The sequence below is a fragment of the Pristis pectinata genome, chromosome 19 (genome assembly GCF_009764475.1).
Source record: "Pristis pectinata isolate sPriPec2 chromosome 19, sPriPec2.1.pri, whole genome shotgun sequence".
In the NCBI taxonomy this organism is placed as follows: Eukaryota; Metazoa; Chordata; class Chondrichthyes; order Rhinopristiformes; family Pristidae; genus Pristis; species Pristis pectinata.
Window position 1 is genome coordinate 36,226,800 of NC_067423.1, and position 26,870 is coordinate 36,253,669.

A 26,870-nucleotide genomic window follows, 5' to 3' on the forward strand; every position below is an offset into this window, starting at 1 on the left:
TGAACAAGCATGATTGTACTTTATTATAAACACACCATCTCACCACAGCAACACCATAAACACAATATGCCTTTTGTGATTTGTGTAAAATTACCTAATCAGTACGATACCATGTCCTATTCATTGTACTCTGTTCTCAGATCCTGATGCTTTATTCGATGTAACTCTTTCCATTTTCCTCTTCCTGTTTAAAATATTTGTAAATTTCTCGACATACTTATCAAGAATTAACCAATTCAAAGGCCAACCCAAATCAAAGTTTCCTGTGCTGAAAATAAATATACTCCATTGTGTCTTCTTCATGTAATGTTTTCCAACAGGCTAATTCCTCATCTGCCATTTATTTTTGTCTTAATCACTAATTGTTCTCCTGAAAATATTGCTTGTGCTCCAACACATAGTGGAAGAGGATTGTTTCTCCAAATGGTAAGAAGGTAGAATGATCAGATTATAACTGAGAATCTCTGGTCTCTTTATGAATCTCAATAGCTTACCCATGCCTTACAACTGAGTTGTAATGATGCCATGATTATCAGCAACTAATACTGATAGCTCTTACCTTAGGAGAAGATAATTGATTTGGGCCATCACCAGCATAGTTCATGGTGATTAATTTGTCTTCCAGGATATTGACCAGATGGTTGGCTATTACACGCTGTTGAATTGGGTTACAGTTAATCTCCAAAGAAAGTATCAAAGGATACTCAGATGTCTATGAAAGAAATAACATTCAAAAATTTGGTGCAGCATTAATTCAAGTTCATCAGCACACAAACCAAACCAGATGCATTAAGAAACATGTTGTGATCTACTGTCAACACTTCAGAATAACATTTTTTCCTTTAGAATGAACAGTCCTCATACATCTTATAACTTCTACAAACTACATTTGGAATCTAACATCCCCTGTTCACAAGAGACAAGAATAATTTTAAGATATTCTTTTGAATAGTACATTCACACAATTTGCAGTGTTTTTATGGGAAAAAAGAAATGAATGAACGTAACATTCCTTGAAAATAAACCTTTAAAAATAGATCAAATAGTCATAGAAAATCAGCATGGGATAAGAAAGAGCAGAATATGATTGAGAGACTGAATGTGATTTTTTTTGAACAATATCATATTGATGTCAAAATTGATTTAAAGGAGACTACAGAGTTTCAAGAAGACCTACTGGATCATATCAACAGTAATTAGGGATGGGCAATAAATTCTGATTTGATAGGCAATGCCCGTCTTCCCAGATACATATTTCTTAAAGTGGCACCACACTCATGATGGTTATCATGCATTATGTTAGTTTTTAGTTTGTGATTCTCCATTGGTAGGATTTATTTAAATGATTCCTGTACCAAGATTATTTTGACGGTGGTGTCACAAGGTTCGTTCAAACTGGCATTTGGACCTTGAGATCGAAGGGAAGAACGGATAACCAAAAAAATCATTGGTGTAACTTATTTTGTCAAATGCACTCAGCCAATTATTTTGAATTTCATCGTCAACTCTAAAAGATCGAAAGAACCCACATCAAATGCACTGATCTGTAGCTTAATCACTTTTGATGATTAAAGTGAGAATCAAAGGAGGTAGTAAATAATCCAGTATCTAACAGCAATTACCAAACAAAGTTTTTCCTTCATGTATTTGTAACCAAAACCATGCCCAGAGGTTAAAGCGTTTCTTGGAGATGAGAACATTTAAAAGACCCGGAAATGTAGCAGTATCAAAATAGAAACCTATGCCAAAGATTAACATATTTATGCTATTGCAGCTGAAGGGGGAGACTGTTAAGTTGGAAGAGTAGCTGTTGTTCTTCAGAGCAGAAAATTGTGAAGTGATAATAGATCCTCAAGAGCGAGGGAGCTAAATTGCACAGCCTTCTGAAGCAGGCACTGGAACCATGAGGCACAATAAATTCACCTCATTTGACATGATGCAGCACAGATAAAAATGATACTGTAAGAAGCACAATTTGGACATCCCATGCATAATCGCAGGCTGCTAAAACTATTTGTGAACTGCTATTGCAAATAAGTACACTTTGACAACCAGGACATATATAAAACTATCACCATAAGCCTGAAAGGTAATTCCGGGAGTATGTTCGGGATGTTCCTCCCAATGATAAACTTTGGGTTCTCCATGCAAGATTACTCTGTGGTAATCACCTGCATTGTTGAGGCCCAATTTGGCAGCATTATTTCACATCGATGTTGATACCAGCAGAGAAGGAACACACTGGGATCTGCCTCCTTCACAAATGTTTGGCATGTCTGAACCTTTATCAAATGGCAAACAGCTCCTGTCATGCAAAAACAAAGGTCCACATTCACATTCTGTGAAGAAGTCAAATCAATCTGGCACCCTGAACATCCAAATATTTGGTGCCATGGACCTGCATCCTATGGCCCAAAACTTTCAATTGATGGGAAGGGCAGAGACCTGAGACCACAGCTATGCAGATCATAGAAACATGGAAGCACTGGTTGAAAATACCATTAAAGTTCATGGGATTCTGAATGTTATATATAGCTACAAGGGTCAGCTTTCATCTGAACAAGGCACAGCACCACAATAGGTATGAGTCTTGACACTGTGTCACATGCATATTTTGAGCAAGGATCATTGAATAGTGATTAAGAGGGACAACTTCAATCAAATTTCTTCTCCCTAACTGAAGGATGGTATGGCCAAACATACTATCACAACATCTGGTCCAGATGAGAGTAAATTGGGACAGATTGGGAATCAAACCCATACCTTCCTGATCCCTAAATCTCAACAACGCCCTAAAAGACATTATAAAGACATTTGGACAGGTGCATAGATGGGAAAGTTTCAGAGGGATGTGGGCCAAATGCAGGCAAATGGGACTAGCTCAGAAAGGCACCTTGGGCTGAAGGACCTGTTTGCATGTGGTATAACTCAATGACTCTATAAATAAACGTGTTGAACTGTCATCAAAATCACCAGATCATAAAACTAAATATAAGCTCAACAGTAAATGAAAGTCAAAAACTGCAGATGATAGAAATCTGAAACAAAAACAGAAAATGCTTGTAACACTCAGCAGGTCAGGAAGCATCTGTGGAAGGTGTTTCTCTTTCACAGATGCTGCCTGACTTGCTAAGTGTTTCCAGCATTTTCTTTTTGTTTTGTAAACATGAACCACGTTTGTTTATTTCTCTCCACATAAAGTCTGATGGGTGTTGCACATATCACGGTTTCTTTCTGTTTCCACACAGTTAACCCAGATTGATTGCACTGAACCAGAACTCCAGGTTTCAGTAATGAGATGCACTAATGTTATTGTGACAGTCCTTTCCTTTGAAGGACCACAAATGCAGGTTAGAAAACTAAATTGTGCTCACCTCAAATGCATGCATGTTAATAACTTCAATAACATCCTTGACCAGAATATTGGAAGTCAGGGCAAAGCCATGATAAATTCTGGGCTCATTTTCAGGTCCATCCCAGCAATCCAGTTCCAAACAACGGCAGCCTTTTTTCAAAGCACTTAGAAACCAAGAGAAAAACAAAGTTACAACGACTTCAACTGGATTAACAATTTTCACCCTGACCATGTTTCCCAGGCAGTGCACAAAAGTAATTACAGACACAAAAATGAGCCCAATACTTAACTTCTATCAATGTATCTGATCACCTCATCAATGCTTTTAAATTAAAGATGCTACATAAATGCACTCGAAAGTTAACAGAGAGAAAACTAGAGTTATTTTGTTCTCTTTGGTGCCGATTTGTTTAATTTTAAAAACATCCAACACAAGACACACAATTAACTTTGTGACATAAAAATTCCTTTCACACTTTTTAATGATGATAAAACAATACTGTGTGCCAGCCTGATGTTGGTTTTCAGGCTTCTACACGTATCACAATATTTTCATGCAAAGTTTCCAGGGCAGCATTGTCCCATTTCAAAATTGATGACATGTTGTGTACCATTTATTGCATGCTGTAGCTTTGACCTTTTAGCACTCTGCCTCACAACAACCATCTCTTAAAGGGACAAATGCACAACACAAGCAGCGCTCTTCCTGTTCCTGGAGAGCGCTGCCGTTTCAAGAATGAATGCTACAATGTTGCAAGAAGGGAAGGAGCAAACCCTGTAAATAGTGATATAACACAAATGCACGCTGTGAATGTCTGCACTTAGAGACTTGCAATCTGAGCAAATATCCATGCCCACTCTGCTTGCTCCTGTGCACTGAAGCAAAACTAAATGAAATATTTTATTTACTTCAGTGTGGCACTTGGGTGAGCTCCCAAATGCACCTCGTCCACCCAGGGATTACAAGGACCAATGCTAATAGATAGACCCCTCTGAGAAGCAATGTCGATGCTGGGTACGCTTCACTGAGACAGTCCTTGCCGATATCCATGCGGTGATGTCACGTACAGCCTTACACCTGTGCCTGGATTGTGAAGAGGCAAATCAGTGACAGTTCAAATTAACAAGTCGTGATTTCAGCCTTGAACTTGACAGTCAATTTGCACATCAATGACACCATTACTGAGGCAATTTTTTTTTCCCCAACAAAATCCAGCCACTTACATTTTGACAGGCTCTCTAACCATTAGCACAAAGCAAAAAATGAAATATCGTGCCTATTTCCTTGTGTATATTAGTCACCAAGTCATAATGAATTTGAAATTGGAGCTGAATGTGAAATGAAGCCATTGGTAACTTATTTTTTGTGTGCTTTGTGAGATGTAATGCCGTATGTTTCTCTAAAGTACTAAATATAAGCAAACTCGAGGATGCTAAGAGTGATGGGACCTTAAACTTCATGCACAAAACAGTCCATGCATACATGAGCTTTTACATGATGCCATTCTGGGTCTTGGTATCAGTGAGGATTTCAGTGAAGCCTAACCTGTGATGCGTTGCTTGCGAGAGAAGTCTTCGTAAGCTCTCTGGGGACAAGGACTTGAGTGAAGATCCCTGCCTCCCACATGATCTATGTTGCTGCCTACAATAGTGCATAAAGTCATCAAGCTGTACAGCATAGAAATAGGCCCTTTGGCCCATCGTGTCCCTGCCAACCATCAAGCCTATCTATACTAATCCCACTTGCCTGTATTAATTCCATATGCCTCTGTGCCCTGCTCTTCAAGTACCTGTCCAGATGCCTCTTAAATGTTGTTACTGTTCCTGCCTCCAACACCTCCTCTGGCAGCTCATTCCAGATGCCAACTACTCTTTGTGTGAAAAATGTACCTCTTGCATCTCCTTTAAACCTCCTCCCTATCACCTTAAGCTTATTCCCTCTTGTTTTAGACACCCTTACCATGGGAAACAAGCACTGGCTACCAACCCTATCTGTGCACTCATAATTTTATATACCTCCATCACATCACCTCTCAGCCTCCCTCCTCCACTCCAGGGAAAACAAACCCAGCCTATCCAATTTCTCCTTCTAAATCAAGCCCTCCAAATCTAGGCAACATCCTTGTGAATCTCTTCTGCACCCTTTATAGCTTAATCACATCCTTCCTTCATCATATCCTGCCTCCCAGCTATAGAGACATCACGGTGCAGTGGTGCAGCTAGTAGTCTCACAGCTTCAGCTTCAATCCAGAAAAGTGTGAAGTGATACACTTTGGAAGATCAAATTTGAAGGCAGAATACAAGGTTAATGGCAGGACTCTTAGCAGTGTGGAGGAACAAAGGGATCTTGGGATCCACGTCCATAGATCCTTCAAGGTTGCCATGGAGGTCGATAGGGTTGTTAAGAAGGCATATGATGTGCTGGCCTTCATTAGTCGGGGGATTGAGTTCAAGAGCTGCGAGGTAATGTTGCAGCTCTATAGAATTCCAGTTAGACCACACTTGGAGTATTGTGTTCTGTTCTGGTCGTCTCATTATAGGAAGGATGTGGAAGCTTTAGAGAAGGTGCAGATGCTGCCTGGATGTGAGAGCATGTCTTATCAGGATAAGTTGAGTGAGCTAAGGCTTTTCTCTTTGGAGAGGAGGATGAGAGGTGACTTGATAGAGGTGTACAAGATGATAAGAGGCACAGATCGAGTGGACAGTCAGAGACCTTTCCCAGGGCGACAATGGCTAACACGCCGGGGCATAATTTTAAGGTGATTAGAGGAAGGTATAAGGGGGATGTCTGAGCTAAGTTTTTTACACCGAGAGTGGTAGGTGCATGGAACACACTGCCAGCAGAGGCTGTGGGGGCAGATACATTAGGGACATTTAAGAGACTCTTAGATAGCCACATGAATGATAGAAAAATGGAGGGCTATGTAGGAGAGAAGGGTTAGATAGATCTTAGAGCAGGATAAAATGTCAGCACAACATTGTGGGCCGAAGGGCCTGTACTGTGCTGTAGTGTTCTATGTTCTATGTTCAGCGACTGGGTTCGATCCTGACCTCAGCTTTGCCTGTGTGGGGTTTACACATTCTCCCTGTTACCATGCAGATTTCTACCAGTTTCCTGCCACATCCCTAAGCTATATGAGTTGGTAGATTAATTGGCCACTGTCAGTTGCCCCTAGTGTGTAGGTGAGTGATAGTATCCTGGGAGAGTTGATGGGAATGTCAGATGAATAAAGGAAAGGGATTCATGTAAATGGATACTTGGTGCAGACTCAGTGACCCAAAGGACTTGTTGCTGTGCTTTATGACTAGAATACATCTCCTTATCCACCAAGAGACATGTGAAGTGTAGACAAATCCCCTTTGAAAGTTATTGTAAAGCATAAAGAAGCTGTTAACCATATAAGGATGGTTTAGACTTAAGTGTAAGCAGTATGTAGAGTGAGCAGTGAGGCTGCAGAGTAGCCTAGCACACAAAGCAGTCTGAGCGCAGACCCTTTAATTCATGTGGTTTCACATGAAACAGTGGTTCTAAAAGCTGATTGCTCTGTGAGTAAGTAAGACTGTCATTTTTCAGATGAGTGAGATTGAAAATTGCACTGGAGATGAACATTGGCCGTTGCGTTAATGTTGGCATCATTTGGGGAAGGTTTTGTGCACCAGCAGGAGTCCCACCAGAAAATCAGATTGACATTGAAAGGCCTGGAAATTTTGTTTGACTCCAGTTTAAGCTCATTCTCAACAGCTCAGTGCTTTTTGTTCTGCAGTGTTATGAGAAGGAGTTTCAAGGCTCATGTGCTTTTACTTCACGTGGTTCAGGGAAATTTCCCTTCTATGTGAGGATGAAACTATCATTCTTTCCAGTTTTTGCTTTACAGTTCATCTTGCATGGTCCATGCACATCTATTCATCTACTTTCAACCTCTGTCCAACCTGGTACAATAGCCCATGCAACAAATTATAATGGCCATTACTCAATCAATTATATATTGTCATGTATCATAATTAGTGGAGTTACAGAGCCAAACAAAACAGGAACAGGAGCTTTAGCCCAACAGGACCATGCCAACAATTAAATAACTATCTATACTAATCCCATTTGCCAACACTTGGTCTATGGCCTAATATGCCTTGGCGATGGATGTGCTTCCTAAATGTTGCGAGTGGAATTGTCTCCACCACCTTCTCAGGCAGCACGTTCCAGATTTCAGCCACCATCTGGGTGAGAAAAATTCTTCCTCAGATTCTTGATGGTAGAATTACTGTGTTAATTATCAATGCAGCTGCAGTTAACATGCTTATCCTTCCATCAGTTTAACCTGTCATTCACTCATTCTTCCCATGTTCAAGATATCCTCGAGCACAACAGCACAGCTATCACACTGCTGTCATTAGGATTGTCACACTGAGCACACATCTAAAGTTACACCTGGTGCAGAGTGGGTTAATACCACAATTAAAATGTCAAGTGGAAGATTGCCATGAGAATGTGCCCATCTGCCAATAACATTAACATTATTGTGTCCTTTTATGGAGCGAAATTGTGGAAAGATTTCAGCAATCATATATTATGAGCTTTGTATTGACATAGAGGGGATAATCCTGAGTAATTTGAGTGCATAAGTATTTTAGGTCATGGCACATAACATTGTGTTTTAGCAGAGAGATATCTGCCATCCTCCTAGTGATCCTTTCTCAATAAAATAAGTCTAGGAAAGAAGTAAATGTTTGGTTTAACTCTCCATTCAATTTAAATTTTGCCCAAAACATTAAAGCGCATTTGATTAGAAACCTACATGCTATGTTGGCACCAAAAGCATGGCAACACTTGGGGGCTGCTCCCAGAACACTCTACTCAAAAGATGTATTTTACTCTGTGTTTCAATGTACATGTGATGAATAAAGTTATCTTATCTTATCTCTTATGTGTTTTGGAACGACTGAAGAGTCAATGAAGATGAATTTGCTTTCAATGCTATCCATATTTCCCTAGTCTCCTTCTACCAGGGAGGACAGCATTTTTTTTCTGCTGCTCTAGATGTATTCTGATTCTGTTCCAGAGATTTGTCCCTTCCCCAGTGTTGTGAGGTCACAGGGTGCTCAAGGAAAAAGCAATAAGGGCAAAAGCATGATCGGCTTCAGTTTGATCAAGATGACTTTTCTCATTCCAGACAAGTACTGGATGTCACAAGAAGAAGTCTCCATTTAAATTAAACACATTTATGACAAGAAATCTGTATTGTCCCAATCCCATGCACTTATCATGTCATGGAGAACCAGGCAGAAGGCAGAGAGTGGAGAAACAAAGGACTGCAGATGCTGGAATCTAGATGAAAAACACGACGATGCTGGAGGAACTCAGCAGGCCGGCAGCATCTGTGGAGAAAAGCAGGCGGCCAACGTTTCGAGTCTGGACCCTTCTTCAGGACAGGGAGTGAACAGGAGAGTGGGACAGCACAGTAGCACGGTTAGTAGAGCTGATCACAGCTCCAGTGACCCAGGTTCAATCCTGACCTCTGGTGCTGTGTGTGTAGAGTTTGCACATTCTCCTCGTGACTGCATAGGTTTCCTTCAGATCCTCCAGTTTCTTTCCATATCCCAAAGACCTGCAGGTTGGTAGGTTGTAAACTATGGTAGGCCAGTTTAAGTTGTACCTCGTGGAAGGTGTGAGGGTGGGTGGGGACAAGGGTGTACTTGATGGGTATGTGGGGAGAATAAAAGTTCAAGTTTAGATTCACAGGCACACACACACACACACACACACACACACACACACACACACACACACACACACAGTGTGTGTAAATGCCATGAAAACTAGCTTTTTGCAGCAGCAGCACAGTCCATTACAAACATGACAACATATATTAACATAAACTTAAATTAATATAAATCATACATAACTTACATGACAAAATAAACAAAAATAAACATAATGACATTCATGCAAGTTGAGGGAGGGAAAACATATATATTCTGAGGTAGACTGAGGCTTTTTCAGGTCGGTTCAAGAATCTGATGGCAGTCAGAATCAAAATCAGGTTTATCACTGACATATGTCATGAAATTTGTTGTTTTGCGGCAGCAGTACAGTGCAAGACATAAAGACATAAACATTACTCTCAGTTACAAAAACAAATAAAGAGGCAAAAGAGGAATAATGAGGTAGTGTTCATGGGTTCATGGACTGTTCAGAAATCTGATGGTGGAGGGGAAGAAGCTGTTTCTGAAATGTTGAATGTGGGTCTTCAGGCCCCTGTACCTCCTCCCCAGTGGTAGTAATGAGAAGAGGACGTGGCCCGAATGATGGGGGTCCTTAATGATGGATGTCGCCTTCCTGAGACATTGCCTCTTGTTGATGTCCTCGATAGTGGGGAGAGCTGTACCCGTGCTGGAAATGACTGAGTCCACCACTCTCTGTAGCCTTTTGCATTCCTGTTCATTGGAGTTTCCATTCCAGGCTGTGATCTCACCAGTCAGAATACTTACCACTGTACATCTGTTGAAATTTGACAGAGTCTTCAGTGACGTGCCGAATCTCCTTAAACTTGTAAGAAAATAGAGCTGCTGGCACATCTTCTTCATGGTTGCATCTAGGTGCTGGGCCCAGGGTAGATCCTCCACGATGTTGACATGCAGGAACTTGAAGCTGCTCACCCTTGGATGAGGGTAGGGTTAGTGTAAAAAATGGGTGGTTGATGGTTGACGCAGACTCAATGGGACAAAGGGCCTGTTTCTCTGCTGTCTCTCTCTATGACTCTACCTTTTCACCACAGTCGGAATGGGGCCATTGCATGAAGCTTGTTTTTGAGAAGGGTGGGTTGGTGGGTGGTAAATGTCACATTTTCCCTTGAGGAGCAAGGAAAACAGAATCACACCAGTGGCAGAAGGTCACATGCAGAAAAATCTAGCTCAGGTGGCTTTGAAATCTGGAAGCACATAAACCTAAGGCAAAGCTGCTAAGCCCCAGCAGGAAGGTAATGCTAAATACTCAATGAGCCTTATGTGTAAATATCCAAGGCAATGAATCCTGCTGTCACATAATGCCAGAAATGCATCCAGTACCAGCTGTCAACTGTGTATGTATTATTATGTAAAAGTATTTTCAATGCACCCTAAAACTGCTGTAAGATACCAATTGTCTCGACAATTTCCAAGTTTGCTTTTATTTTTGCTTATTTATTTGTGGAAACACTCAGACGGCATTTGTGGAGAGGAAAGCAGTGCTAATGACCTTTCATCAGAGCTGAAACAATCACTCTGTTCCTCTCTCCACAGGTGCTGCTTAACCTCCTCATTGTCCATTCCTCATTGCCTTCAGGAAGATGGCAGTAAGCTGCCTTCTTAAACTTCAGTAGTCCGTGTGCAGAAAGTACAACCCCAGTGCTGTTAATTGGACACTTTCAGGACTTGATAAGATAAGATATAAGATAAGGTATCTTTATTAGTCACATGTACATCAAAACACACAGTGAAATGCATCTTTTGCGTAGAGTGTTCTGGGGACAGCCTGCAAGTGTCACTGTGCAACCTGCACCAACATAGCATGCCCACAACTTGCTAACCCGTACGCCTTCAGAATGTGGGAGGAAACCGGAGCACCCGGAGGAGACCCACGCAGTCACGGGGAGAACATACAAACTCCTTACAGACAGTGGCCGGAATTGAACCCAGGTCGCTGGCGCTGTATTAGCGTTACCCTAACTGCTACACTACTGTGCCTGCCCTTGGAAGGGAACATACAGATGGTGGTCTTCCAAAGTGCCTGCAATCCATGAGCTACTATATGTTTGAAGTCATAAGTTTGGTTGGTGCAGTAGTATGACTAGAGTGAATATTTCAGGTAGCTGGTGGAGTAGCAGTCAAATGGCCTGCGTTGTCCTGGATGGTGTTGAGCTTGCTGAATTTTGTTTGACCTTCACTCATCCAGGCAAGAGCAAGTACTCCATCACATTCTTGACATCCCTTGTAGATGCTGGAAAGAGTTTGGGGAATCAGGAAGGGAGGCAGCATTCCAAACCTCAGACATGTTCTTCCAACCATGGTATGTGTCTGGTCCATGTAAACTTCTGGTCACACAGAGTATCCAGCAGCTGACCTGCTCTTGTATAGACATTGTTTATGTGTTAATGATGGTGGAGAATTGAAAGTCAAGGGGAAGTGGTTAGAGTCTCTCTCGTTGGAGGTGGTCACCACTTGGTATTTGTGTTGTGCCAATGTTATTTGCAATTTATCATCTAGATCTTGCTGCATCCAGTCACGGATTGCCTCAATATTTTATCCATGATGCATGAATTTGCAGAGAATGGAGAGATAGGGACATTGTGTTCGCAGAAGGGATTAGTTTCATTAAGCATTTAATTACTAGTTTAATTAGTTCAGCACAACATCGTGGGACAAAGGGCCTGTTCCTGTGTTGTACTGTTCTGTGTTTTACAGTCCATTCAGTTTTCTTCCTGTTATTGATTGTGGCAATTTGATACAGTTGTGTGGCTTTCCAGGCCACTTCTGGGGGCACTTCACCTACATCAGGGTGAGTCCAGGTCACATATAGATCAGACCAGGTAAAGACAGGTGACTGAAAAATGTTTTAAAAACTGCAGATGCTGGAAATCTGAAATAAAATCAGAAAATGCTGGAAACACTCAGCAGATCAGGCCACATCTGTAGGCTACGCTAATGCTTCAGGTTAAGGACTCTGACAAAGGGTCTTTGACCTGAAAATGTTATCTCTTTTTCCATTCCCACAGGTGCAGACTAACCTGCTGAGTATTTCCAGCATTTTCTGTTAAGGACAGATTTCCTCCCTGGAAGGACACCGGTGAACCAGATTGCTTTTTATAACAATTGTCTGTCATTTGAGGGATTTGTGTAACACTAGCTATTCATTCCAGATTTACTTTAAACTTTAAACTGAACTTTAAATCCCCACAACTGCCATGGGAGTTGGATTTGACCTCCAGTCTTTCAATCATCAGTCACAGCCTTTAGGTTACTAGTCCAGTAACAAGTACAATTCTTGATACTTAGTCATCTTGGATTGAGTCAAAGATAGTCCCAGTGTACCTCTTCAATTTTACAGATGGGGTATTGGTTATATCCCAATCAAATTACTCCCTGTGTTCTTGCTTCTCTCAGTGCTTCTTCAACCTGGAGAAGTATTTGTTCATCGGCTGAGGGAGGGAGGTAAATTGTAATAAACAAAAGGATTCCTTGATTCTGTCTGACCTGATACCAAGAGACTCAGGGGGTTCAGAGTCAATGCTGAGGAGCTCCCCTTGACCACAATGTCACCACCTCTGGTGTGTCTTATCAGTTAGATAAGATGTAAGATAAGATCTTTATTAGTCACATGTACATCGAAACACACAGTGAAATCCATCTTTTGCGCAGAGTGTTCTGGGGACAGACCGCAAGTGTTGCCACACTTCTGCCACCAACATAGCATGCCCATAACTTCCTAACCCGCACGTCTTTGGAATGTGGGAGGAAACCGGAGCACCTGGAGGAAACCCACGCAGACACGGGGAGAACGTACAAGCTCCTGACTGACAGACCTAAGGCTCATTGAGTTAGATTATTGTTGGTACAACATTGTGGGCTGAAGGGCCTGTACTGTGCTGTAGTGTTTTATGTTCTATGTTCTAGACAGGATATAACTGAAGATGTTGATGGAAGAATCTGGGACACTGGATAAAAGGTACAACTTTGGGTGAGTGTCCCTCAGTTTGGTCAGTCTACGGGGACGTCTCTCAATCCTGGCACGTCCCTGAAATATAAACATGGAGGATGGTGCGGATTGATGGTCTGTCTGTATCAACACTTTAACATTATGAAATGGACCCAGGCTCTCAAGTTCAGCTGCTGGTCCATCAGGCTCCCCCTCAGTTCTCCTGAAATGTTATAAAAGCCACATTATATATTAACAGAAAACACTGGAGGTGCTCAGCAGAATTGAAGAAAGGTTAATGATTTATAACATTAACTCTGTTTCTCTCTCCATAGACACTGATTTAAATTCTGAGCATCTCCAACACTTTCTGTTTATAATTCAGGTTGCCAACATGTGCAGCTGGATTTTGATGTGTCATGTAGTGGAATTACATTTCGGCTCCCCTTGGAAATGAATGAGCTACTGCGACTGTGAAAGGTTTGGAAAACCTCCACAACTATTCTCAAAAGTTTGAGAGACCAAACTTTGAAAGTGTGGAAATGAGAGCAGGAATGTGTTGGTTCTGAAGCCATCAGCACATTCACTGCTGTCATGATGCAACAGAGTAGATTTAAAACGTTCCACCGATTCCTGATGTTGTTGTTCTGAAGCTCTTAGTATTTGTATACCCCAATACGTGTTACTTCTGTAAAGCAATCTTAATTGGCTCATTTGGAATTCATGCTGAATTCAAATCGAATGTTATAATTCTACCCTCCTGTATGGTTTAGGATGAAAATAAAAGTGCAATGAATTTTTACTCAGCTGGAAAATGGCACCTCCAGCAAAGATCTGCTTCATTAGCAGTGACTCAAGGATGTGCTCAAGGCTTCCTTGCAGAAATGTATCATTCCCACTGACTCCTGGGAATCTCTAGCCCATGACTGCTCAAAGTGGAGAAGCAGGGTTCTAGATGGTACTGAGAAACTTGAGGCTATGCAGTGGGAGCACACAGAAGCCCTGCTTAAGAGACAGAAGGAGTAAACCCACCTCACATACCACCCATCTCCACCTGCCCTGCCCACTATCATCTGCTTCATTGGTGGAAGAGCCTATGGTTCCCACAGTGGCCTCATTATTGACCATAGAAGTCACAGAACTAGAGTGGATGCAAGTCATCCTTGATCCCGAGGGAATGCATAAGATTAAGAAGACTGTGTGAGACTTGACTGAAATACGGGGGAATGTGTGCTGCTGTATGTACGCTGCTAAAATATGGAAAGTCAGTGGCTGAGGGATGCATAAGGTGAAAGTGGATTATTGTGGTTTTGTGAATGGGCATATAGAGACATAAGAGGAAGAAAGGATAAAGGTGAAAAGGCAGGAGGAGAACCATTGGGTGTGAGGAGAAGAGGTTGTGCTGAAAGGTCTTGTTAACCAATGAAAAACGCCCAAGGTCCAAAATCAATGGGCATGTGCCAGTGGGTATGACGCACAAAACTACTGGTAGTTGTTCAGGTTGAACGTAATATAAGAGGACAATGAACATCCAAGAGTAACTGATGACCTGCTCAACTGGAATGCAGTAATTTGATGTCCGTTCAGTTTTACTGAAGATGAGATTCACAATTGCACAGGATGTATTTAATTTCGCTAATCCTCCTATTTCAGAGAGTAAAATAAGAACAAATATTTTAAAATAATTAGCTACAACATGTTGGACCTTGAAAAAGTGATGTAATAAGGCCCTAAACCAGCCTTTATTTCTCAGAGCATCAGCTTATAATATTTGCCTCTGCATCTGTTACAAGGATTGGAAAAAGTGCCATCTTGTGAAAAATTGATTAGAATTGTTTCAAGGTGTATTATACATATAAAAAATTGTCATGGGAGCTCTTACTAGCCTTAAAAATATCAAAATTAATTGCAAGGAGGTAAAAATTAATCTTGGACCATAGCTCCAAACAGCTGGCATCACCATGACAGGCTGGTATACTCCCTGTTTGACAATTCTGTATGATTCAACAGAACTGAGAAGCAGGTTGGGAGTATATTTGGAGGCCAATGTTATAAAGTTCATTTTCTCTCCATTGGCTTGACTGGAGACTATTAATAGCAAAAGTAGTTGGAAATATTAAACTTGATAAACTTATTGGTTTAATTGTTTACTAATTAGCTCTGCAACCCAGGGGAAAAAAAGGAGACCCACAATCTCATAAGCTTTCAAAATAGCTCACTAAATACTTTCAAAGCATGGTAACTGTAATAATGACAAAGGTGTGGCAGCTGACTTGTACACAGTACGTTCTCACAAACAGCATTGACAATCTAATCTGAAGATGTTGATTGAAAGATAAATATTTCCCAGGACACCATAGAGGACTCGCTGCTCTTTTTCAAAATGAAACCAGAAGATAACCTACGTCCACATGAGAGCACAGAGGGGGCCATAGCTTAAACTCTCATCCAAACGATAGTATTTTGGGCAACACATCATCTTCTCAGTGCCACACTGAAGAGTCAGTTAAGGTAATGCATTCAAGTCACTGGAGTGGGATAGACTTCACTAATTTACAGTCACAGGAAAGGAAATCATGCAGTGGGAGCAAAAGTTGGGAATTTGGGAACCAAAGCCTCTGCGCTCAATGTGATTTCCCATGCATTATTCATTCATTTTATGAGGTGTTGCCAAAATCCCAGCATATGTTTCTGTCAACGTTTTGTGCAGGAAATGTTAATGATAAAACCCATCTCTGTATATCCAGATGCTAATTCTGCAGTGGGAGTTAGCTAAGTAAGTCAAGTGATCCATGAGTAGTTTAAACTAAGATTATTTTTTAAATTAAAATCTTATGCTCCTTCTCTCCCTCTCTCTCCCATCTTCCCCTCTCCTCTCCCCATCTCTCTCCCTCTCTCTCTCTCTCTCTCTCTCCCTCTCTCCCTCCCCTTCTCCTTCCCCCTTTCTCTCCCTCTCTCTCTCTCACCCTCACTCTTAGGAAAAGTACACAGTTAAAGCTGCTTGGAATATAAAGAAACAACCGTATTAATTAAATGCCCGATCAACAAGAATTGTTCAAACCAATGAATTCAATGCAAAAAGGTCATCAAAAGATGTATCCAGCTATTTGCATTGTTCACAAAACAGCACAATTCTGCAAATTTGCTGCTTAAATCCAAACAGGTTTCTCGAAGAACAGTGGCAAATTACTCATATTTATCTGCTGGGTTATTTTGATCTAATCTACTCTTCCAAATCCATCATATTTAGTTAACCACACCACAGGATCTGGACATGCTGACAAGATCAACATTTATTGCCCTTTAGAAGGTAAGAATGAGCTGCCTTCTGGAACTGCTGCAGTTTGTGTGGTGAATGCACTTTTTCACTGCTGTTGGTTGGAATGTGTACCCAGTGATAATGAAGGAACAGCAACTTGCAGGGGAACTTGCAGGTGGTGGTGTTCACACAAGCCAAAATGTCCTTTTATTTAACATGTTCCATCAGTTTTTTGTTTGTCAAAGATGATCCCAAGGCTGTGGTGAAATTTGGAGCACAGTGGTCTTGGCAGAATGTAATAAAAGCATTGAATTGATAAAACTATTGACAACAGTTTCCATCATGTCCTGATAATTGAGAGTAGATGGAATGGTAATTAGCAAGATTAGAGTTATCCTGCTTTTGTGAACAGCCTTCCACATTGTCAGGCAACCGATATTTTGACAATGTCGTGGAATAGCCTGATTACAGATACAGTGAGTTCTGGAGCACAAACCTTCAGCACCACACCTAAGATGTTGTAAGGTCTCACTGTCCTTTCTGCATCTGTGTTCTCAGATGTTCCTTGATGTCATGTCAAATTGACTGAGGACTGTGCTCTGTGATTGACAGCCATGCTTCCTCCTGTCTCTGCAATTCTATCCCTGAACATCTCACTGTCCTTTAACTAACCACTTTGACAAGACTTTTTTTTATCTCATCAAGTGGTTCCTTTTATTTAGACCTTTTACTCTGTTGAAGATGCTATATAGATTACATCCTCCATGCTAATAATCATTGCACAGTTACATCCTGTCCTGTCCCATCGTGGTGCTATATCATTTTTCGGCTAGACAATGAGGACTCATTATAACCCGTCAGGATGAGGAGGGGTGGGAACAATGTAATATTGCCAGTATTGTATTCCTTCAATTCCACTCCTTTAATTTGCTATCATTGCAGACTCCCTGGTAATTTTTATTCCTTTTTAACTCATCTTCCAACATTGATGCTATAGTATTCAATTTTAACTATTTCTCCTCACAGACTATTGGAAGAACATGATTGCAGTTGAAAGGATGCAGAGGAGCTTTATCATATGTTTTATTTATTCATTCAAGGGACGTGGGCTTCACAGGCTGAGCCAGCATTTAATTGCCCATCCCTAATTGCCCCTTGAGAACGTGGTGGGGAGCTGCCTTCCTTAACTGCTGCAGTCTTTGAGGTGCAGGTCTACCCACAATGCTGTTAGGAAGGGAGCCCCAAGATTTTGACCCAGATACAGTGAAGGACCACCGATGTATTCCCAAACCAGGATGGTGTGTGGCTTGGACGGCAACTTCCAGGGTATTGGTATTGGTTTATCATTGTCACTTGTACCGAGGTACAGTGAAAAACTTGTCTTACAAACTGATCGTACAGGTCAATTCATTACACAGTGCAGTTACATTGAATCAGTACAAAGTGCATTGATGTAGTTCAGGTAAAAACAGTAAGAGTACAGAGTAAAGTGTCACAGCTACAGAGAAAGTGCGGTGCAATAAGGTGCAAGGTCACAACAAGGTAGATCATGAGGTCATAGTCCATCTCATTGTATAAGGGAACCGTTCAATAGTCTTATCACAGTGGAGTAGAAGCTGTCCTTAAGTCTGGTGGTACGTGCCCTCAGGCACCTGTATCTTCTACCCGATGGAAGAGGAGAGAAGAGAGAATGTCCAGGGTGGGTGGGGTTTTTGACTATGCTGGCTGCTTCACCAAGACAATGAGAGGTAAAGTCAGAGTGCAAGGAGGGGAGGCTGGTGTCCATGATGCGCTGGGCTGTGTCCATAACTCTCTGAAGTTTCTTGCGGTCCTGGGCAGAACAGTTGCCATACCAAGCCGTGATACATCCAGACAGGATGCTTTCTATGGTGCATCAGTAAAAGTTGGTGAGAGTCAAAGGGGACAAACCAAATTTCTTTAGCCTCCTGAGTAAGTAGAGGAGGGGGTGGTGTTCCTGTGCTTTTGCTGCCCTTGTCCTTCTGGCTGGTAGAAGCCATGGGTTTTGAAGATACTGTCTAAGGAATCTGGGTCAGTTGCTGCAGTGCATCTTGTAGATGGTACAAACTGCTGCTGCTGTGCATCAGTGGTGGAGTGAATGAATGGCTGTGAATGGGGTGCCAATTAAACGGGCTGCTATATCCTGTATAGTGTCGAGCTTCTTGAGTGTCGTTGAAGCTTCACTCGTCCAGGCAATGGAGAGTATTTCTAACAGTCCTAACTTGAGCCTTATAGATGATAGTCATTCTTTGGGGAGTTAGGAGATCATTTACTTGCCACAGGATTCCTCGTCTCTAATCTGTTCTTATAGCCACATTATGTCCATAGCTACTTCAGCTCAGTTTCTGGTCAACAGTAACCTTCAGCATATTGATAGTGGGGGATTCAGTAATGATCATGTCATTGAGTGTCAGGTTTGATAGCTTGATTTTCTCTTTTGGATATTGTCATTGCCTGGAACTTGTGTGGCAAGAATGTTACTTGTCACCCATCAGCCCAGGCCTGGATATTGCCCAGGTCTTGTTGAATTTGGATGTGGACTGCTTCATTGTCTGAGGGGTCATGAATGGTGCTGAACACAGTGCAGTCATCAGCGAGTATACCTGCTTCTGACTTTACAATTAAAGGAAGGTCATTGATGAAGCAGTTGAAGATGGTTGGGCCCAGGACACTACTAAGGAACTCTTGCAGAGATGTCCTGTGGCTGATATGATTGACCTCCAACCACCACAACCATTTTCCTTTGTGCGAGGTATGATTCCGACCAGCAGAGGTTTTCCCCCTGAATCCAGTTTAACCAGGGCTCCTAGATACCATACTTGATCAAATGTTGTCTTGACATCTCACTTCAGTTACTCTCACTTCACCTCTGGAGTTCAACTCCTTCATCCATGTTTGGACCAAGACTGTAATGAGGTCAGGAGCTGATTGACTTTGGTGGAACCCTGGATGGAACATTTCAGTTATGAGGAGAAACTGGATAGGTTTGTTTTCCTTGGAATGGAGGGGGATGAGAGATGTAGAAAATTATGAGGTGCAGTGACAGTGTAAATCATGGAAAACTTTTTTCCCATAGCAAAGAAGTCTAAAAGTAGAGGGCATAGATTTGAGGTAAGGGGTAAAAGGTTAAGAGGGGATCTTGAGGACGAACTTTGTTCACCTGGAGGGCAGTCCAATCTGGAACAGTGGTCAAGGGATATTGGAGGCAAGTACACACATTTAAGAAATATAAATGAGCGCTTGAATCACTAAAATATAGAAGGTTACGGACCACATGCCAGTAAATGGGATTGGTAGAGATGGGTACTTAATGGTTGGCATTGACATGATGGGCCGAAGGGCCTATTTCTGAGCTCTATGACTCTGGCTATTTCATCTTAAATGCTTTTATGCAAATATTAAAATGTTCCATGCTCTGAATCAGTAGACGAGAATGAGAGGCTGCAGTTAAAGGAATATCTTGTGCAGAGAGTAACTTAATTCACATTCAGGGTTATAATTTGTGAAATAAATTGATTTTTAGATTTGATTCGATCAAAGACAGACTTTTGATTAAACTAGCAGCAGGGACTGAATGACTTGGTGTCAAAAGAGAAAGCAGAAGCAGACAAATTAAATGAGTCATGAATAACAAGGGAACACCGGAAGGCTGAATGTTTAATCTTACCCACTCCTCTAAAGTTATTCCCTCTCTGGATTAAGTTTGAGTTGTGCACTGCCTCTTCCTTTAATGTCAAAATTCAGGGAAAATTCTTCTACATCCAAATAATACAAGGTTCTCGCATGCTTTCTTTTAGCAGTCAGATACAATCCTGAACATCCAGATACCAGAATGAATTCATGGCAGCTTGCATTTCCAGTTTCTACATACATAATACACTTCAAAAGAAAACAATGACTTATATACACCTGCCTGTTATTATGTGGTTTAGATAACTGACTAATCTGTGATATGATAGCTGATGTCATATCCTCAGGTTCCTTTAATTATTTCTTAAAAATCCCTTTAATGGTTTAGTACAGGGGAGTTGCATTGGGAAACATCCTATTCAGCATACCTGTATCAATCAATCAACTTTACCTGTATTTTCATTGATCAAAGAAAAACATCCTGTATCACGCATTAACCTATCATATCATACTTTCAGAAACAAGTTAAAATGTGAAAAATTTCCACTAGTTTTCTCTGATCTCAATGTGTAATGGTGTTTCCAAGAGGGGTAATCGGAAATATTGTCAGCTTAATTGATAGCATTTATTTAATTAATTAATTTTACAAGTCATTATAGCACATTAACATCAGTGAAAACAATATCCAGAATTTGTAGTCACTGCAAAACCATGACACTTCCTACCAATCACAAAGAAAGCTTTCACAAAGACCTAATAATGTTTGTTGGAAGAAACCTCCTTTTCTGATACCTGCTGCTGTCACACACGAGTTCAACAGGATCCCTGGACCCCTGCAGCTCTGATGTCATCCAGTTGGCTGAACAGGCAACAGAAAATATGTTGCTGTTATAAGGGATACCAGGTGAATTTTGGAATGCATATGTTTGATTGGAGTAAAAGCTGAAATATCACAATTAAACTTCCCAAAGAATTAGAAAATATTTTTAAATCCCTTACATTTTGAGATTTCCACTTTAGGAAATTGCTGTACACATACAATAGGTTAATTTTTTTGAGTGGGATTGTGTGATAAGCAGAAAGAATGATTCAGTGTGCCGTTAAAACTCATTCAGATCTCATGTAGTCAAGCATAAAATTTTCTGAATATTTTGCTTTGGTAAATACCCAAGATTCACAACAGTTCAAATGATTTCAGCTTGATTGCAACAAAGAAGGCAGCAAAAAACACAGCTAATGAAACCTTGCTGGATTTTTGGCAACAACTTTGAGATTCCCACATTAAGCTACACATTGCATGAAAATTCCAAAGCTGATGACAGTTTTGCAGCATAATGGCAAAGATCTCTGGTATTTCACCATCAACGAGAAGGGCATGGATGGTGGTGAGTTTAGTGAGGGCTATGTTGATAATCTAGGGTATGTCAATATTAAGAAGGAGGTCACATTGGGTGTCTTGAAGAACATAAAGGTGGATAAGTCCCTAGGGCCTGATGGACTTTATCCCAGGATACTGAGGGAAGCAAGGGAGGAAATTGCTGGGGCCTGGACAGAGATCTTTGTATCCTCTTTATCCATGGGTGAGGTGCCAGAAGACTGGAGAATAGCCAATGTTGTTCCTTTGTTTAAGAAGGGTAAGAGGGACAAACCAGGAAATTATAGGCCAGTGAGCCTTACATCAGTGCTAGAGAAATTATTGGAGAAGGTTCTGAGGGACAGGATTTACTCACATTTGGAAAAGCATGGACTTATTAGGGATAATCAACATGTGCAGGGGAGGCCCTGAGTTTTTTTGAGGAAGTGACAGAGAGGATTGATGAGGGTAGGCTAGTGAATGTTGTGTACATGGACTTTAGTAAAGCTTGACAAAGTCCTTCATAGTAGGCTGGTCCAGAAGGTTAAGTCATGGGTGATCCACAGTGAGTTGATAGAAGCAGATGTGATAGCAACATGTAAGAGGCATTTCGACAGACACATGAACTGGCAGGGGAGAGAGGGATACAGACCATGTGCAGGCAAATCGGATTAGTTTAGATTAGCATCATGTTCGGCACAGACATGGTGGGCTGAAGGGCCTGTTCCTGTGCTGTACTGTTCCATGTTCTGTGTTCATCACTACTACAACATCCAAGCCATTGTAGCTTTAGCAGCAATTAACTGAAAACACATTGCTAAGTACATAAAAGAATATACAATTCTTAAAATCGTTCTGTTGTTTCAGTTTCTAGAACATGAATTTGAATATTGTAATCACGTGTTCATAACCTAAACTTGGAATCACTTGAGGCTGCATGTTACCTACCTTATATATCCATTAATGTCGCTTTGTCCTATTAACTGGTTGCTTGTGAAGGTGTCCTGTGAAGATGCTATGAAATAAGCTGTCATGGGCAAATCCATGCGTTGGTAGACCTCGGTATGATCTTGACTGAATATGCAACAGTCTGTAGAGGTTATATATCTGAAGAAGCCACTGGATGTCATTAACCTTCTTTTCAGCTTGGCTGCATGACAGAACAATGTTTAAAAATAGATCTTATTTATATTTTCTGTTTCTCCCCTCTTTCTGAGATGTTGGAACACCAGAATGCATTTTGACAAGGGTGAGATGCTCTTATGACATCTGATCAAAGTGGTTATTTTTCACTCCTGAGCCCTGGCAAAGTGCCAGAGGACCATTGCCACACAAGTCTGTGGTACAAGACTTGAAGGCACAAGTATTTCTTGTACAAGCAGGCACAAGCATAGAGTCAAAGGAGGCAACCATGCTTCCTGCTCTCAAGCACAAAAGCCAGTCAATGTTTTCCAAAGGTCACTCCAGTTGAGCCCCCTCCTGGACACTGATCTTGCTAACAAAAGTAATGAAATACACCAATAGTATTTTCCTTAGTACAAACTAATTGCAAAGTTGTATGTAATCTTGCACCACAAAATGAAATTAAAGAGCTGTGAAGGGGAATGTGATAACACTGGCAGCTCAGTAATGTTTGGTGTGTGGAACAAAAATTTGGGACACCTGAGAGATTGAACCACTAATCTGTAAAGTCATTCAGTCCAGAATATCCTTACAACTGATGGAACAAATGATAATGTTCTATTATCATGAGTTGATCAAGGTATTTGGAGCAGATAAATTATTTCATTCACTTCAAACGTTCTAGGTAATTGATATGCTATTAGCTCCTTTTGTGGACATTTGACCGACACCAAGATAAGATAAGATACCACTATTTTGATAAGACCACCACTATTTTGAAAGTCCATCCACTCTGTAAGGAGAATGAAGCTGGGGTTCAACTATAGATCCTTTGCTGGAAAATCCTGTCAGCAACAGGTTTATATTACTCTTCTTGCACTCAATAAGAAGTTTAGTGAAAAGACATATAATAGTAAAAAGCTAAATAAATAAGTGATGGTATTTTGAGGTTTGGTCTCATATTGAAGTTAGTGCAGATGATCTATCTTTGTGTCAGGATTAGCAACATTTATAATTACCATAATTATGTTACTTGCTCTTTCACCTGCTTTATCTTTGATAACATTTTCATGTACATTATAGCTTGATGCTTCTGCAAGCTTTTCATTGCACCTGTGCATACATGCACTTGTGTCTTTGACAATAAGCTTGACTTTGACTTTGAACCATGATCTGATACAGTGTAGTTGCTCTACCTACTGAAGTTCAGATAATATGAAATGATGAAAGTACAGCAAGCTAGCAATAGCCTCAAAAGACCATAAGCGTCAAGAATGATGCTGGGCATAAGGGAGTACAGATTCAGAGAAAAACTGGAGAAGCTGGATTCTTTTATTTGGTTGGTAAGGGCATTTAATCTATTTGCAGAATGCCCTAGGTAATTTAGACAAGGGGAAGCAGTTTCTGAGGGAAATCAAGTGTACAGCAACATCACAGGCACATTACTTGTTGGTGCCCCAAAACGCACCTTGATAGACTCTGTGACATCAAAGTAATCAGAGGAGCCATGTCAGTGGGATCCCTTTATTCAGCAGAAGCTCCAGGTCTGCAACATCGATTGCAAGCACAACTCTTGCCAAAAATATTTTCAAGCTACTGCGTCCTTCAGACTTACTAAAGAGGGATATCTGATCCATCAGATACTCTAAAATGCACAAAAAGAATAGCAGGCTGGCAAGCAGGCAGAAGACAAGATGGTCCACCTGGATTACTGAAATCTGTGACTACCACTATTCTTTCCCATCCTCTGCCCACAACCAGTCAAATCCCCTGGGAAGGGAAAACATAGGAGCAGTAAAGGAAAAAAAAGAAACCATTCTCTCAAACTCTCTCTTTGAAGATACCCCAGAGGATTACATTGATTGTGCACCTCAAACAAATAGCTCATGCTCTCTTTGTGGAGGACACCACCCTCATCTTTGACTCTGTGACTCATCACCTGGCTCAAAGGAGAGTGACTATTTCTATGCTGGTATTAAATAACCAGGCCTAGAAGTTGGTGTAAGAGCCATGTTAAGTTTGGGTGGGCATGTTATCCTTTCCACCCCCTTCATAGCCTTCATCTTCATGGACTTTGTAAGAGTTTTGCCATTCGATTGGAGAACCTGGTGCCCATGTCCTGCGGTTTGCAACATTAAATATTCTTTTATGGGAGGCATTCATCCATTTTGAATAAACTAGACTGTGAGAGAACTGCTAAAATACCTTCCTTGGCCATGGTTCCGGAATGGATCTAATCATGAGAAGAATTTACGGGGGGGTGGTGTGGTATAAGTGTTTGGCATAAGTAAAAAACTGAAGCGTTTTAGCAGTGGTTTTAATAATGTAAAGAGGAGAGACAATGGGAACAATGATATTATCTGATAAAGGCCTGATTGTGGAGCTTTCAGGACCTGGAAGTGTTGGCTCTACTGAAAAAAGAATCAGTACTTACACCTCATCTCTGGTTCGTGGCTGTTAATTATCGATAAAGCAGTGTATTCGTCTGCGTTGATCTCATGCTGCTCATGGTTCAGAAAGTACAGCAGATCGAGGGCTGTCAGGTTTTTACCATCAGAAGTATATTGCTTGAATAGGTCCTGAGGCTCTGATCGTCTGGTGAAAACCTTATACATATAGATAAAGTCCTCTGCCCCAAATTTCCGATGTTTCACTTTGTCAATGGCCTGTGCAAGAATACCAAACATTACAGCAAGATTATAGTGCACACAAAATGGCATTTAACTAACAGCTAATCTTGAGGATATTTCCTGTTGTATTGCTGCAACTAGTCAGTATTCATTCCAACAGCTATAGAAGAATTTTCCTGTAGTATTTGTCAATTCTCATACTGACCTCAACATAGCTCTCTGTGTAAATGCTGGCCAGAGGAATGTTCAGTTTGTGTAGAAGATCAATGGTTTTTAGCAAATCGATGTCTCCGTTCCTAAAGTCATATTTAATAGCGTGCAGGAGCCATCTACAGAAAGGTGTTAAGTGTCTCTAATCTAGTTACTATTCAGACAACATCTCACAAATTCAGAGAAACTCAGTTTGGTCTTCCAGCAATAACAATGTATCAATCTCAGTGATCCAGCATGTTGGTTCTGTTTACTCCTGTCAATGCCTTTTCAAAAAGGCATTATAAGTGCACTTGATTTATTCACATACTGTCTTGATCAGATTAACAGGTGTTAGGTAATACAATGTGCCTTTGCTTCGCCACCTATTGCTGAGTTTTAGTTCCATTACACTCATTACTTTTAGTTATTAATAATGAGTATAGACAATCAGTGTTAAACATATCTAAAGATTGGAAAAAGCTAAAGACACTGCTAAAGGATATTCATTTTCCTTCTGAACTGCGCATTGACATGATGGGTGTTGAACTGCCTCCATCTCTGACAGACGAGCACTTCACAAGCTTGTGGATCAACTGAATTGTGGTGTGTATCAACAATAGATATGTCATTCCAGATCGTTCACTCCAATTGGTAAATCATCCCCATACAGCAAACAGTTCCCCATCTACAAGGGGTAAGTGGCAGGGGGAGACCTCGCAACCTGTTTGGCGGCACCGAGCGGTGATGTCATAGAAGCACATTTGTTACAAAGTCCCAGCGGCCCAATGAGAGAAGAGGTGGCAATGACCTCACGGCTCAGAGATTGACTGGCCTGCACTGGTGGTGATGCAGACATGGGCTGCACTAACACTCAAGAGCAACTTTTTTTGTCATCAAAGTCAAAATTGAGTTTATTGTCATCTGCACAAGTACATATCTGCGCAGGTGCAATGAAAAGCTTACTTGCAGCAGCATCACAGGCACATAGCATAACCAGCATTCACAAGAAAAACATAAATTAAACCTCAATTATACACAATTTCTAGAAGACAAAAACACAACTAGAGCAAAAAAAACAAAGTCCATTTTAATGCAAAGTGGAGCAAGTGAAATAGCAACTGTCAGAGGAGAACTAGGATGAATATGTACTGAAGGAAAATAAAATATAATAATGCAGTTAATTGGTCACCTTTTAGAGAGCTAGTACAGACACAAAGGGCCAAATTGCTCCCTTCCAAGCTGTGTGATTTCATGTAATGTCTAATGAAGTAACTGGATTTCCCTTGTGCCTTTCCTGGTCTTAGCATTCCCCGAGGACTTCAAGGCCTAAGGAGTGTTACATTTTCAGAAGTGTAGTCCCTGTTGTATTGAAAGATCATGATACTCAAGAGCAGATTTGTGCTGAGTTGTTGAAGGTTGGGTAAGTATGTGAAATAATGTATGTTGGGCAATAAGATGTGGATAACCGTTTCAAAATAATTGGATGAAATGGATGTAGAAGTATCATCAGAAGACAAGAACTTGAGTTCGCACTGAGCCTTGCAACATTTTCGTTATGTTCCAAAAATACTTCAAAACACTTTCACTTTATTTTATTTTTCTCATATTTCTTTATGAAATGCATTCAGGATCATTGTATAAAC

At 40.9% G+C, this 26,870-nt stretch overlaps 1 protein-coding gene across 1 annotated transcript in view; it reads right to left on the bottom strand.

Moving 5' to 3' along the window:
• Positions 1 to 25,633, bottom strand: part of LOC127580579 (1-phosphatidylinositol 4,5-bisphosphate phosphodiesterase zeta-1-like) — a 50,338-nt gene extending 24,705 nt beyond the window's left edge. Inside the window, exons 1-5 of the mRNA XM_052034167.1 lie at positions 25,556 to 25,633; positions 24,840 to 25,071; positions 22,232 to 22,433; positions 3,375 to 3,519; positions 560 to 712 (exon numbers count right to left, since the gene is read on the bottom strand). Coding sequence (XP_051890127.1) covers positions 560 to 712; positions 3,375 to 3,519; positions 22,232 to 22,433; positions 24,840 to 25,071; positions 25,556 to 25,633 — 810 coding nt within the window. The remainder of the gene's footprint in view (positions 1 to 559; positions 713 to 3,374; positions 3,520 to 22,231; positions 22,434 to 24,839; positions 25,072 to 25,555) is intronic.
• Positions 25,634 to 26,870: the final 1,237 nt, after the last annotated feature.